General features: G+C 47.5%; 4 protein-coding genes across 4 annotated transcripts; 1 reads left to right on the plus strand and 3 right to left on the minus strand.

Moving 5' to 3' along the window:
- Window positions 1-877: 877 nt before the first annotated feature.
- KY384_008576 (uncharacterized protein) lies at window positions 878-2,885 on the minus strand (the record flags this gene model as incomplete). The annotated part of the gene is given in 4 exon segments (XM_044817064.1): window positions 878-1,818; window positions 1,835-2,310; window positions 2,362-2,556; window positions 2,611-2,885. 4 exon segments carry the CDS (start codon window positions 2,883-2,885, stop codon window positions 878-880), a joined length of 1,887 nt encoding a protein of 628 aa, XP_044666429.1.
- A 1,611-nt stretch (window positions 2,886-4,496) lies between these two features.
- KY384_008577 (uncharacterized protein) lies at window positions 4,497-6,574 on the minus strand (the record flags this gene model as incomplete). Its single annotated transcript, XM_044817065.1, has 4 exons — window positions 4,497-5,515; window positions 5,573-6,030; window positions 6,079-6,270; window positions 6,324-6,574. The coding sequence occupies 4 exons, from the start codon at window positions 6,572-6,574 to the stop codon at window positions 4,497-4,499; spliced, it is 1,920 nt and encodes a 639-aa protein (XP_044666430.1).
- Window positions 6,575-12,389: 5,815 nt separating this feature from the next.
- On the plus strand, window positions 12,390-13,890 carry KY384_008578 (uncharacterized protein; the record flags this gene model as incomplete). The annotated part of the gene is made up of 2 exons (XM_044817066.1): window positions 12,390-12,594; window positions 12,833-13,890. 2 exons carry the CDS (start codon window positions 12,390-12,392, stop codon window positions 13,888-13,890), a joined length of 1,263 nt encoding a protein of 420 aa, XP_044666431.1.
- Window positions 13,891-14,357: 467 nt separating this feature from the next.
- On the minus strand, window positions 14,358-14,812 carry KY384_008579 (uncharacterized protein; the record flags this gene model as incomplete). The annotated part of the gene is made up of 2 exons (XM_044817067.1): window positions 14,358-14,512; window positions 14,668-14,812. The coding sequence occupies 2 exons, from the start codon at window positions 14,810-14,812 to the stop codon at window positions 14,358-14,360; spliced, it is 300 nt and encodes a 99-aa protein (XP_044666432.1).
- Window positions 14,813-15,125: the final 313 nt, after the last annotated feature.

The raw sequence follows: 15,125 nt of genomic DNA on the forward strand, positions 1-15,125 counted from the left end.
AACATCAACTCCATCCCCTAGCGACAGCATCTCGAAATCCTCTTCAAGCCTATCTTCTGGTGCTACAGCTAGCATCGTCACCGTTGCAACCCTCGCTTTTTTTGCTTTCCTAGGTCTTCTAATATTTGGAATCAGGCATGTCAGAAAATGGGTCAGCATCAAGATAAAAGAGGAGCAAGCAAGGAAGGGACGTAATCCCGTTGAAATCGGAGGCCGCCAAACTATTTCCGAAGTCGAAGGAAGGAGTTTACACGCGGAACTACCTTTGAAGGAGGTGCATGAATTGATATAATTCATGCAGGCTTCGAGTTATAAACATGCTAGGGGTAATACTTGGGTTCGTCCTATGCAATTGTAATATAATATAAACTGACCAGAAAATGAGCTCAACTTCTCCGGAAAAAGTTCACGAACCAGCTGTGTCGCCGACTGTATTAAGATAGCTACAATAACAACAGCCATAAGAATCCATGCATGATGGAGAGGCCTCCGCGGAACAGAAAGATTCTAGGAATGATTGATACGAATTTTTGGTTTACCACTAATGTGCACGCATATCTGCATATTCTCGCCTAATCACGTACCACTGAAAGCTAATCCTCCTATGACTATCCCTTACTATGCTCTACAGCATGTACTGTCATTCCTGCTATCCTTTATCTAAGTCGAAGAATGTGTGTTAGACGTACTCAACCTACCTCAAACAAAGCTGGTGACGTGTAGCACTCATATTGGCCCGTGGGCTGCTACCAGAAAGACACAATAAGAAATGCCCGTACTTGTTCGAACATTCCACAAAAGAGAAGAAACAAGGGTCCATGAATCTTGAGCTGCCTTGCGAGGCTGCTGAAGTTATTTCGCAATACCTGTCAGAGAATTATGTATCAGGTTGGCGTGAGCTGTTCACATTCAGTCCCGCGTTTGTGTAAAGAGCCCAATCGACGAGATCAGGGGCGCTTTTCGCTGAAAAAGCCCATTCAGTGAGAGAAGGAGGAGTATTGGTCAAGTCCTCGTCGTGGGTGAAGATGCGCTCAGTGACGATAGAGGAGTCTGTACTAATGAGTGCTTCCCGCTTATTCATTATCTGATCATAGACTTCCTTGGCATCTTCTTGCACGGATATAGAATCCTGAACTGTCTCTATGGACTCCTGATGGTCGGGCCATAGACCTCGCTTTGCAAGCTTTGCGTATTGATTAGCGAGTGGCGACAGTTTTTCCAATTGTTCAATACATTTGGCAAGGCTGGCGAGGCATTGGAGGTTGTATGAGTCAAGGCTGTTGCCGGTAGTGACAGCTTGCAAATTATTGTTCACCATGGTGCCCAAGGCACGGTATGTGTTTGAAGAAGAGCCAACGTTCGCGCGCACAGAGTGCCGCTTGGGTGAAGGCTCTTGAGTCCGGAAATTTGAGCCTCGCGAAGCTTCAGACCCTTTCTTACGTTGGGCTTGGCGAGAATATCGATCGCTTGTGCTATCGTCGGACTCATTTTGCGGTCTCAGGGATACTGTAGAATAGCGCCGCTTGAGCGACCCCTGAGCCACATCTCTATGCAGATGGTCAGGGTTGGCCAGAGATGGTGCAGGTGATGTATGACTGGGTAATTGGACCTTGGTATTAAACAATCGAGGAGTAGATGGTGAAGGACCCCATTCAAAGTCAACGCTGTCGCTTTGAATTCCAAGCTGGCTTGTGCCTTGTCGTTGGCGATGCCCCCTAGATTCTTGATCGCTACTCTTTTCGGACCTATTCGCTGGTTGATTGTTGATATTAGATCCTGCCGACGCCTTAGTATCACTCTTTGTGGTGCTGTAGTAGCCTGTGTGCAGATTTACCATCTGGACAATTGCTTTTCAATTGCTTTGGCCGGAAGTTACTGTCGCCTTCGTTATGAGCAATAGCATCCAGAGAGAAATTGAGGCCATCGCCTCGCCATCCATGGTAACCCCGTCTTGTCTGACAATTTCCACGTGAGGTGATCGCGTAGATGCAGCGACCCGTCATGTCTAGATCAGACTTCTCGAATATAGCCCACCCGCCAGAAGTGCCGGAAAAACTAAGCTGTAATGCGACCACTTCCTCATTCGTAGTTGCAAGAACAAGCCGTGTCTTATACTCCTTTTCTTGAGTAGCTTTGATCTTAGCGGGTCTGAGTTCGATTGATCCAGGAGGAGAATCGAGCTTCATCTCCTCCATCGATCTTCGAGTTGCTTGAATTAGGCTTTTTCTGGAAGGGAAAACTCGGGGTAGGCAACCGCTGAATCCGCTCTGTTGAAGAGCATCCATAAGTTTTGGCTCCTTTCTCTCCAGCCTGTTCATTGTCAGTGTTCGAATGATGCCGTGCTTTGCTTATTTAAAATACCTTTGTATGGGTCCGGCCGTACTAGCAACCTTTATGTCTGTCATTTTTCGCGGGTACGCATCTGTGGTGATCTCTTGTGAGTCGATACGGTCGTGCTCAGGCTGCTTAAATCCTCCAGAATAAAGCTCCGCATTCGATAGTCTCGGCTTTCGAGGGGTAAGACCTGAAAAAAGAGCCCGAATTTTGTCTTTGATGCTATTTCAACTAAGCAGACAAAATTTTCGGTGGGTATAAACTTTCGGATCTCACAATTCTTCATCGTTGGTCCATGTTCTCAGAGGATTGTCGTTGCTCCATATTCCGTGTGAATTGAAAGGTTGAGCATCGTCAAAAATGTGGTAATTCTCGTTCGACCATGCGTCTGCGAGTTGGTCTGAATGCGTATACTTGTGTGCTGACAGAGCAATGGCATCTTTGATGTGATCCTGAAGGTCGTGAGGACAGCCCCTTGAGGGGCGGCTCCCCGGCGCTTCGGTCTGTAGACCGACGAAACCAATATCGTAACAAAGTTGAGTCGGATCCATTGTTTGTTGATGACTGTTCGTATGAGAGCGACGGACAAGCAAGTGAAAACAAACTTTGCATTCGAGCAGTCACTGCTACAATGGATCGTCCGTCGTTGAGAATGATTTTCGCGTAAACACAAACAATTGTATCAGTGAAGAGAAAGTTCGCCGGGCCATGGACGGCTTTTTGTTATTAAAAGTGTCAAGTGTGTGCTCGCTCATCTAGGTTTAGCCTAGGTTTACCACAATCTGATGCTAGGAGTTTGCCGTGCTATCAAACAATCCCCATCCCAGCGAATCATCTCGTATGGCATCTGTATGGTCAGATTGTGGTTGTGTGAGACGTCGTTGTGCTTGGATGGCCAGGCTCTCTGTAGGCATCCTTAAATAATAGTAATTCGATTCCTGTGTCTCCAAGTTGAGTTTAACGCTCGTGTGATCCATTGAACATGTATAGCGAGTATTGTAGCTTAAAATTTGGTCCCCAGCGGTGCTTTGTGTAGAAAAAGTCTACCAAGTACCGTACTGAGGATCAACTCTAGGCTTGTTTGAAAACTATCCCATCGCGGAACCCAGCATTTGATGCTACACCATGGGATTATCAGCTGAATCATACAAAATTCGCTTGCTGATGCTAAAAACTAGATGCATAATACATAACCTCTGGTTAGTGGCATAGGCATGACTGTGTGAATAGATAGCACTTGCTTGCTATGTTTCTGCGATGACATAAGGTAGAATCAGCATTCCATAGCTGCTTACGCTGGTTTTAAAAGCATGTAATTATCGATCGTCTAGACTTGCAACACGCGACGTAGAGCTCAGACTCAGTACAGTATATGATCGATTGCTTGCTGCGAAGCATTGCAGAAGCATATTGAGCAGGACTCTTATTGATGAACGCCAGTTTTTTTCCAGTCTAATTCATCACATCATCCCCTGTCCCATTGCAAGCATGTACCGAGCATCTATATCCCGACTCCTAGCAATTTTTAATCTCACTGTTGTCACTTTCACAAGCTGGCAGTCACCTCTCAGCTCCATTCCCCAGATAAACACGACAGGCAATCGAAACTCCAACATGGTCGGCCTCGAATTCGCCAAAATGAATGCCAACGCATGGCCTCAGGTCCGACGTTGTATCAATGGAATCCTCCAACTGTCTCAAGAAGACCGAAATCATGCACTTTAGTACTGATGTCCTAAAGTGAAATTAAATTCTGAAGGAGGAAACGAGAGTCTGAATAGTGTAAGCCTATCATTTTTGTCAAAGTAAGACCTTGAATTAGCAGAGAGGGAGCGTGGAGGCAGCATTTTTTACGGGTCGCAGAGAAAGACGGAATCAGATGACAGCAATGGCAAACGCTATACGTCAGTAGTATGTTGGACCAGCCTTTGCTTGATGATATTGACATCATTACTATGTATGGTTGACTAAAGTACTTGCCTCTCGCGGCCGAGATCTTTACCAATTCAACCGCAACGCATATACTGCAAAAGTGTTGATCCTCCATTATGTAAATCAAAATCGTCACTGCATGAGAAGCCCGAAAATCACCTTTCTATCAATTACTGCTCCTCATCTGTTCACGCAAGCTGCTTCGGTGAAAGGAAAGGTTTGATGTAATTTCATGTAAGACCCTGCCAGGAGATCAATGGGTATTCCATTCTCGTGGTTGAAACCTCCTGGCGTCTCACAGGCTGTTCGTAAGATATTCTGGTCTCTGGTCGACCTGAACGGCGAGACGAGCTAGTATCAGGTCGGCGCGTGCTAGCTGTGTCCGTACAGTCATCTTCAGAGAGAGCCCATTGTACTGGATCATTGGCATTTCTCGCTGAAGCTATCCAGTTGGAAAGAAGAGAGGGGACTTTGTCGAGGTCGTGGTCATGTGTAAAGATGTGTTTGGCAATCGCAGCTGGAGCACCGACGTTCATGAGTGCTTCACGCTTGTTATTGTTGTCGAAGTAGACCTTTTTCATGTCCTCTCGGGAAGCTCGAGAGCTCATGATTGCATTCATGTTCTCCCGATATCCTGGAGCTGACAGTCGCTTTTGTATGTCCAATGAGTTCTCGGCGAGGTCCAACATCTGTCCCCATTCCACAATAGCTGTGCTGAGACTATCGGACATCTTAACGTTGCATGCGTCGATATTGTTGGCAGTCATGACTGTATGTAGATTTCTATCAATCATAGTCTCCAAGGCGCGGCTAGTGGACGAGGTATCAAGATCGGTAGGACCAGCACTTCTGTGCGCATCTTGCCGTAACGGTGAGACCTCTCTTGAGTGACTATTTGGATGAAGAAAGGTGCTCAGTGCTTTCTCTCCTCCTTGCTGACGGAAATGTTGGACCCCTGCGGAGCCATTGAACCTCATTGACGATTCTGTAGGACTGACAGAACGAACTCGTTTGTAAGATTTCTGCACATCTGCGGCAGGACTAATTTGACTTCGTCCTGTTGCAGAGTGTGAACGATTCGGTATGCTCGCTCCTGCATGAAAGGAGGCTGCGCCAGCTTTCCGTGCACCGGCTCCAGATCTCATGCTCTTCTTCGAGATGGTAGTGTCATAGGGTAAGCCCGGAAACTCTCCATCTCCATCATCACTTTCCGTCAATTCAGTATCTGGCCCATCGACATTGTTGACGCCTGGTTATGAGTTAGTATGGCTTGAAAACTTCAACATAGATTTGAATGCAAATTTACTCCCTTCTGATTCGCCCTGAGTTTCCCTCGGATGGAAATCATAATTCCCTTCAGTGTGAGCAATCGCTTTCTTGCTGAAACCTTGAAAGCCACCGAGCCACCCATGATAGCCTTTCTTGAATTGGGAATTTCCTGAGTTGGTCATTGCGTAAATGCATCGTCCTGTCATCTTCCGATCCGCGTCCTCAAAGATCGCCCACCCACCACGTTTGTCTTGTATTATGAATTGTGAAGCGAAGACCTTCTGGGTTGTGGTAGTGAGGTAGAGCCCAATACGAATTTCGAGCCGGTTCGGGCTTAGGCAAAGTGACCCTGGAAGTTTGTCGTGGCTCAAATTGTTCACCGTAGTTTGGAGCGCGTTGATGAGGGCGTTCTTGGATGCAAAAACCTGGGGTAAGTTGGCGTCCCAACCATCTTGACGCATTGAGGTAATAAGTGTTGCATCTTTTTTTGCCAACCTATTGAACATCATTAAAATGGCCGAAATATACTCTTAGACTTGATACCTTTCTAGTGGCCCAGCATTTTCACCAAGATCCACTCCGCCCACATTTCGAAGTCGAGGCTGGGCAAAATTCTCAAAACCAGTGTTGCGGTGAGGAGGTTGGCTGTACCCTCCGGAGGAATATCCTGTACCCAACTGCTTCGGCTCTTTAGGCCCGATGAGTCGGAAAAGTTGGAAAAACTTTTCTTTTATACTGCCCAGGATGAGCGGGCGAATTTCTCAAGCCAATGAACTTTGAAGACTCACATATCTTGGTCTTCGGTCCACGTTCTATGAACGCCAATATCTTCTCTGTGATCAAAAGTACGAAAATTGCTGTTCAGCCATGTAGCTGCCATTCTCTCGGCAGATTGACCCCTGTTGCCAGGCAAATCGATGTAATTCTTGATCTGCTTTTGAAATTCATGTGGGTCTCCCCGCGTGGGACGGCCATAAGAGTCGTTAGTCTTTGCAATCACGAAACCCAGATCATAGCTGAGCTGGGTAGGGTTGGTCATGGTTCATTCAGTCGACAAGACTAGCGAAGCTGAAATGAGGGACGTGAGCCAAGCTGGCCCTTGGACTGAGGTTACCCCTCAACGCTGTTTAGATTCCACCCAGAGGAAGTATGAAATCTCTGGTTTGGTGTCTGTAAGAGAGGAAAGCGTCTGCACATGAGATGATCAGAGAATGAGGAATGAGTGCGTTGAGTCACGCCGAAAAGAACGGGGAGGTAACTTGGTGTCAGATAAATAACCGAGATTTTCCTGCACGATGTAACAAACACTCGCCACTCGTTAGTCTGTTGTTGGCTACCTTAATCTGCCGTATTTATCCCTTGCCAAGATATTCGTTTACCATCCTAGCTAGTTGTATGCAGGACAATGCAGCGTGCCACAGGTAGTAAACAAGGGAACCCCTAATCATGACTTGTTTGCTATCTGGCCTGTATGATAGGGGCGTGGTTCTTGTGTCTCCCGCGCGATCAATGTTCTGATGGAGGAAACATAGGGCCTTTGCGAGTATCCTGTGAATGTGCCAGCTCGCCCTCGAGACTCTCGTGCCAGATATAATTACAGTCTGATCGATGGAGACCACGATGCTAGGCTCGTTCTGAAGAGACCTGCGGGTATGCGGCATCTGCTACATACTTTAGATTTTCTTTGATACTACCAGCCTTGCTGCATAAGTTCAGCCAAGCTAAGGTTCCAGCATCATGGCAATCATGCAATAGTAGGATATGCTCAGTCAAGTTGCAGCGTAAGATAAAGTGATGCCCTGAACATTGCGTGATTTCAACCGTAGGTCGTGATATTGTTGGCCAAAGCAAGCCGCTGAAGGACCCATATAATTATCACTATCTAGGGCGTCGTGGTCACTATAAGAGCGACATATCTTGCTTCATCAATCTGCTGCCACTGGCTGCAAATCGCTTTGCAAGCTGCTTAAACAAGGAATAGCACATGCAAGAGAAACACTGCAACCAGCTGCTTCATAAATACCCAAAGGGACGACAACGTTAAGCATGTTGTGATCGCCAATAATAAATTGATTTTGAGTAAGTCATGCAGAAGTACATTTCAACACTTATCAACGGCACATGACTCAAACCCCAAACTCTCAGTCCCAATACCCAGCATTCTTACGTTGACATTCCGGCCCAACTGTACATCTGGGTCAAGCCGACCATCCGTATTATCCTCATCCGAAAACTTCACCTCCAAGGCCCTCTCACAAGACTCGAAGAACATTGTGAAGGGCGGTTAGGGACGAGAAGACCACTGGTAGAGTAGTACTTTTTTCATTTCGATGGAGAGCACTAATCAACTTGGGAATACCATTGGTCAACCTGTTCATATTAGCCGATAGACCAGGGTAGCCATTTAGAGACCGTTATATTTCTCGATTGCCCCAACCGTAACTACAAATTCTATGTCTACCCGGCATGGGTCTCGAGAGTTCTCTTCGATCAACGGGAAGAGCCTCATGATGTTTTGGATTATTCTAAGCAGGGTGAGCAGGGTGAGCAGATAGACTTTGAAAGTGATATCATCTTTTGAGGGCTACATGTCCTGGCCTTTTCAATCTTGTCTTAAGTTGATTTCTGTGGTCGGCTTGGCCAAATTTGAGGAAGTGAAGATGCAGCCAACTGACTGCAAGTGCTTCGATTGATTTGTTCTTGCTGCTTGGCAGTCTGATGAGATCTATGATCCTTTCTTCGAATACATGGGGTGAGCCTCTCGTTGGCCGGCCACCCGATTCTTCGGTCACTGGAACAACGAAGCCCAAATTATAGCAATCTTGTGTTGAATCAGATATTATACGCCGAAATATGACGTAAAGGTTGGTACTCAGCCCTTCAGATTTTCCGGCAAGGAGGTATCACTGATGTTCGCCTAGACATGGCATGTTGAATGAGGCAAGGCACACGTTTTCGTTCAACGATTGGTATAACTGTTTGTAATCAAAGACATTCCGTTCACAAAACCACGGATCTTTCCATGAGCGAAAGAGCCTTCCCTTCATGTATGGAAACTATCCGTGACCGCGAAGTGCCGCCCTTCCATTGTGATTGAATGCAGATAACAAAGTATAGCTTCAAGAAGATCGTCAAACGCGAGACGATGTAGCTTATCAAACGTGGCCAATATGAGACAAAGCTGACAAACCTGAATGATTGCAACGATTGTTGGCGGTACATTGCTGTCTCTCCACCATCTTTGTGAATTCTGGAAGAAGTGTTTAGCCGATCGTTGTGTCTGTACCTTACATTTCGTCACTCTTATGGGTCGGATATACGTATCGCTCATGGCGTTTAAAAGTCAAAGACCTGAAGTCCAGAATTTAAGATTAGTCTCAAGTACTACGACCATGAAGGCCTTCCTTGACCTTTGCAGCATTTCTTCTTGGGAGTGTGCTGATTTTTCATTATACCAGACAAGGTATTTCGAAGGACAGCTGAGGCAATTTCTCGATGGTATCTGCGGTTTCCAAAGCGTTCGGCCACAAAAAGGAATCGTCTTACTGGTGACTGCAGAGTGCAGATGACGTATTCTTATCACTGACTATCCCTACATCTATAGGCCAAAAAGCTGGTCTGGCGGCAGAGAGAGTATTATATACTAGTTCTCAACGGACTATGGTCCCGAATGGGGTACCTTATAGAAATGGAAGATTTGATGATAAGTCATGATAGATTCTCTCGGGATGAAAATTTGTTGATGAGGAATGATCTCCGGTACAGTCGACATGGAAGGTGATTCAGGAACTTGTAGGTGCTCATGTACGCTTTAGAAATTTTCCGTTCCGGAGTGAGATGTTGTCCGTGACCATGTTCTCCCTCGAGAGGAGGGCGGCCCCTTGATGCTTTTTCAATCCCCGCAGAGAGTTGGAGTGACTGCCTTGAGTCCACGAAGGATGATCACAAAGTATTCTTGGTTTTTCACAGCTGACTTGTGAAACGTATAGCCACTCAATAGACTCTTCATTTCTGACACAAGCTTTCTGGTCAATATAGGAGGATTCTGCCCCCAGAGTCCAGAATGAGTCTACCAAATATTGTGTAACCGTGGTCTAGGGCCGCGTAAGAGCTCCAACATGTCCATTGTGTATGCTCATGTTTCATGATAAAGAAAATTCCTTTTGTTGTTGGAATTGAAACCTTGCTCGAGTCGTACAGGTTGTACCACTGGGTCGACCAATCTGGCCATGAGACTCGGGCGATCTACCAGCATGGCTCTGAGCCTTGTGTCAACGGAAGCCAAAGACGCCTAGTTCAAGGGTGTTATTGTGTCGAAAGGTCGCAAGATTTCAAGTACAGGCATCAAACTGCATGTTTGAAGTAGGCATGCACTGAGCGAGGGGATAGACCAGACGGCGTCAGGCAGGTGTAGGTATCAAATATAATTCGATCAATACTGCCTCATGCTCGCATTACTCTTTCTCTGAGGTTCGGCCAACTTTTGGAGCGTACGTCGACACGATTTACCCGGTGTTCAAGGCTATTGGGGCGGATGTGATCTCCTTTATTGTAGCATCTGAGCCTTGAATGTTAGTCCACAAGCAAGGGAGTCCGTATCAGGATCTACGAACACCGTGCGAACATGAAAATCACCGTAAGTGGAGTAAGATGAAGCTCCAATATGTTGATATCGATAGCAAACGGCAAGGGTTTCAGGCTCCACATGATCATAGTTGGCTGTTGTTGCGGGCAATTCAACCATGCGCTGTGAAGTATCCTCAAGACCTTAGCAGAAATCTCTTGTTTGAAATTTCGGTAGCGATGGCCTTAAAGGGATTACAACGGCGCGTACAGATGGGTCGCTCGGGCAGGAAGTATCAAGGCGCTATGGAAATGGCTCAGTAGTGTCTTCAACAAGTTACTAGGGCTCACAGGTCAAGCTAGAATCCTGCAGAACTCGCACCGCTCGCTGAAGGAAGCTACGGATACCTGCGCAGCGAGAAGTCACTGAAGACTGTAGCAGACGATGTGTAACTTTGATGTCATGACATAGACTGCAAACCATCGACACGACATCTTCGGTCTGCAGTGAGTCCTGATGGAGTCTCCTAGTGACGGCCCACAAGTCCAGCTACACCTTGCTCCACACGACCTGATCTGCTTTGCTAATGGCAAGTCGTCGTCACCTAAGGAGCGGCAATGAACCAGAGAGAAAAAGAAGGAGACTGCTCGCTTGACCACAAATGGCCCTTCTTGCACTAATGCCTCCACACACGCTGCCCAGCGCTCCGCCCAAGGACTGTCTTGGCATTTAGGAAGATTTGCAGAACCTTTGCTCGTATTCTCTTCGGTTGCATCCTAACTTGATGGGCACTATCAAGAGAGTGACCTGTCCAAAATTAGAGCTATCTCTAAAACAAGCTCACGTCTCCTATGCCTTGCTTCAGCAAAAATGACAAGCTTGAGGGAAGCTGTACATGCAGTGTCTCATGCTCCAGCAGGCATCTGGTGGAGAATCTAACATCACCGATATACTAATATTACAGACGTATCTCCCCTACAGCCTGCACACACCCTCACTCGATGGGTACATATGAAGCAAGAAACGAAATCGTCAGCCAATCCGCCAGACATAGACCTTGTTCCAACACCAGCATATATGCCTTGAGACTAAGGAGATCACTGCTGAGATCTAATGACCATTCATACATTCGCATCTCCTCTGATGTGATAGTCAGCAGGTTCTCGCGTATTGGCAGAGTCTACTGGCTTGCCTGACTCGAGCATTCGCCGCGATCATCGACGCCTGACCAAGCTCCATTATTATACTACTTTGTCAACGCCCGTGGAAACGCTGCATCGTCTAAGCTCTTTGTGTCTTTCGATCGAAAGAAACAGATCAGGTGCCAATTTCGGGTAATTGAATAAAGTATCGATATCGCTTAAAGCATGTCATAATTATCCGCAAGCCTTGAAACACTGATATGCGCTGCTGGCGCCTCTTTCTTGCATAAGGCTGGTTTTTCTTCGTCCCATTTCGCAATAGGCTGTCCTAGAATGGCTATCACTTTACGGGACGGATCAAGGAGTGGGGCAGGTTCCGATCGCCGTCATCTTGTGGGGGGGCATAGTTCGTATCCACGCCCCTTTCTCGCCCCGATATGAAAGATCGACGTGAAACCCTGAGCTTTATGGATTCGTTCCTGATAACACTAGTCGTGGCATCATTGTTGCTTAACTCAATCACTTCCTTGGTCCTGTTCAGCATTTAAGACCAAATATAGTCAAGGAAGCATGCCCATTTACCCCATTTGGGTTTCGCGAAATACATTAGAGCCGCGGTTATATTCTTCCGTTCATGTAACCACGGGAGGCTGATATCTTATCGTTCAATGTACCTGCATTAGCCTCGGAAAGACAGCATAAACATTGAAGCGCCAACACATTCTGGCATTACCTTTAATTTAAGGGGGACTTCTCGATGCTTGTGGCTTCTTACTAAGACTCATGAGTACAACGAAGATGCCCAAATGTCCAGATACGGTAAGCTCGAGCCGCCGGTGATGACGATATCGGCAGCTACTGTCCTTCGCAATACCACCGTCCGGCCAGAAAAGCATGCTTCGCTATGCTTGTATGCGACTCCTTTACACCATTGCTTTACGAACCGTCATATCTGAAGGTCATACCTGAAGCTTAATACTCAAGAATGGCGGCTGTTCGCATCTTGCTTGTCCAAAGCCATAACGCTGGGGGAACCACTCTGTGTATAAATTACGGTCCCTTTGCTCTTATAGATCTAAGACTGCGTCTGTGGCAGGCAGTATCTCGTGTCGCCTTTCATACTCATAAACTCTCTCATAACTTCCAACATGAAGTATGCCACCTCGCTCCTCCTTGCCGCCCTGGTCGCACAGTCGCGCTCGCTTCCTGTCGATGATGCGGCTATCAGTGTTCGAGCAGACACATGCACGGGTGGATCTAGCACACCATATGATGCTACTTGCTTTGGAACCTTAGCTCTTGGGGAATGGGTACAGAACTGGTTTACGAAGACCCCAAAATGCACTGGTCAAAGTGATGCAAGTCACTGTTGCACCCCTGCCGAGGCGTGGGCTACCTGCTTCCTGAGGCTCGCTCTAGACAATTCAGACTTTGATTGCACAAAGAGCAATGTAAATAGTTGCGACCTTGAAGGTCATGAGGTATCGTCAAATATTCCCAACACATCTAGACCGCAAGCACGTTATATTGTTCGGAATATCTATAGTATGGCTCCGCTCTCTCACTATCGGCAATTGCTAAGACTTACCAGCTATCAACAACCTCTTCACCAACTGGTTCCTAGCCACCAAATTCGCAGCTTCAGACGCTACCTCCATCATCCCCTCAATGATCGCTCTCCTCGACCCGGAAGAAAAAGCCTCCACATCAATCGCCAACATCCTCCTCGGCCTCACCACCGGCCTAGCTTTCCTCGCCTTCCCAGAAGCAGGCCCAGAGATACCCGCCGCAGTCGCCACAATCGGCGGAATCGTAACCACCGCCCTCCAACAAGCCCCATCAGTCGTCTCCGCCCTCCTCCCCACCGGTGACGCCGCCTCGCAAACCGTCCAAATCGCCGACATCCAATCCCACCTCAGCGACCTCAACACCCAAATCTCCTCCATGCTCGACTCCGCCCTCCACGAAATCATGACTAACGTCACGGCCTTCGCCGCCTTCGCCTCCTCCGGCGCCTTCTCCAGCCCAAGCAACATGTCGCTCCCCTCCGAAACAAAAGAACTCGGCAACGCATTCAAAACCTTTGCCGTCACAGCCGCCATGGCAGGCAATGGCTGGCGCGTCTTCCAAGGTCCCGCGTACGATGACGCCACAGCCTTCAACTCGTCCTTAGTATCCCAGCGTGTGAATTTCGGTTGTAATATCAAGCCGAATGGGGTGTGCGATACCATTGATAGTCACGGCCCCTTCCCCACCCCTGGCCAGCCGGAAGATTGGTCCGAGTATACGAGCAAGGTGACGAAAAGGAGCTATTATGCCACGCATGACGCGAGCCATCCTACGAGCGCTGAGACGACAAATGCGATTGTGGATAATGGGTGGAGTTCACTGGAGGCGGTGTTTGATGGGGCGTATGATTGCGGGCAGCAGGGTGGGGATGGGGGGCCAGTGGTGAAGGTTGGGCCGGATGGGAAGCTGGATTTTAGTTGTCTGAGTCAATTGACTGTGAAGGATGGGTGTAGGCATGATGGGCCGGATTGGCATTACTGCTGTGGGGACTTTTTTGAGAGTCATCCGCAGATGTTGTTTAATGTGGATCGTTGTAAGTCGGGGGGACCTATGGGGTCGCTGGGGCTTTTGGGTCAGTGAAGATTGGCACGAGGGTTGGATGCCGAGCGTGTAATGATCGTTGTCTTCTCTCATAAGCAGGATTTGTGTGGTGTGTATTATCTACTTCTTCATTGATTGTTAGCCCCGAAAATCCTAGATATCTTTCCAATCGAGGAGCCGCGAATCCTCATCGAAGAATTACAACTCCATCGCCAATTGAACGTATCCTGCCAGACTAATCGCTTGTCGACAAATCTACTATTGAAGCAGCTAATGACAAAACAGTGGATGAAGAGATCAATTCTCTGGATCAATTGACGCAAAGTAGAGAGAGCAACTAATGGCTACTTTGTACCAGAACGCTATGCTAATGCCAAAATCCGCAATTTAGAGAGCGATACCCCTGCTTAAGTTCCTCTAACCCCGACGAATTCAATCTTGATTTTCAACATCCCCATCACCAATATCGCCTGCCACAATCCACATTATCATTTCCACACAAAGGCTCAATTGTGGTAGCATCGCCCATCAATCTGCGGCTGAGGCGGGCCAACGGGGTGTTCATTGATAGGCACCGTAGTCTGACTGCCCTCACTACCACGGATGAAGCAGACCGCACCGCCGGCGTTGTAGATGTTGGAGACGGAGAGATCGGGTTGGTCTGTAGAGCAAATCAGCAAGAAGGCTCGACGCCGGGAAACGACTGGGTCCATAAGACAGAACATTAGGCAAGGATAGAACAGAGCTAAGCGAGAAGAGAAGAAGCAGGGTGATGAGGGCGGAAATGATGAGGACTGGTGGAGGTGATAGACTTACTGGTCTGGAAAAGAGAGCCATCCGTGGGAGCAGTGATACTGTAGAGTGCGTCATTATCGGCACCGTAGAAGACGAGGCCGACGCTGGTGATTTGGCGGGCTTCGACTTCGGCTTTGGCGTTTGGGGACGGAGCTGCGAGAGCCATGCCGATGGCAGAGGCGAGAAGAGCTAATGTGAGTTGCATTGTGAGGACGAGGATTGGTAGATGAGTAAGAGAGCAATAGATTTTCGTTCTGAATTTGAAGAGTGCTTGTGCGCTCAATGGAGGTGCTGGATGTATTGATATCGAGAGTGGAAGGAGGAGAAAATGACTGCATTTATATATTTTTCTGCATTGCAAAATGTCACATGGATATTGTCGTAGGCAAAGAAAAGTCTGTGTAACAGTAATAATTACCACCCTCCATGTCGTAGGCGGTGTAAAGGTCCTGCTTCTATTCTAAGGATATCGCGGAGAT

Source organism: Bacidia gigantensis, assembly GCF_019456465.1.
Source record: "Bacidia gigantensis strain McMullin 20006 chromosome Unknown contig_295, whole genome shotgun sequence".
NCBI classification, from domain to species: domain Eukaryota; kingdom Fungi; phylum Ascomycota; class Lecanoromycetes; order Lecanorales; family Ramalinaceae; genus Bacidia; species Bacidia gigantensis.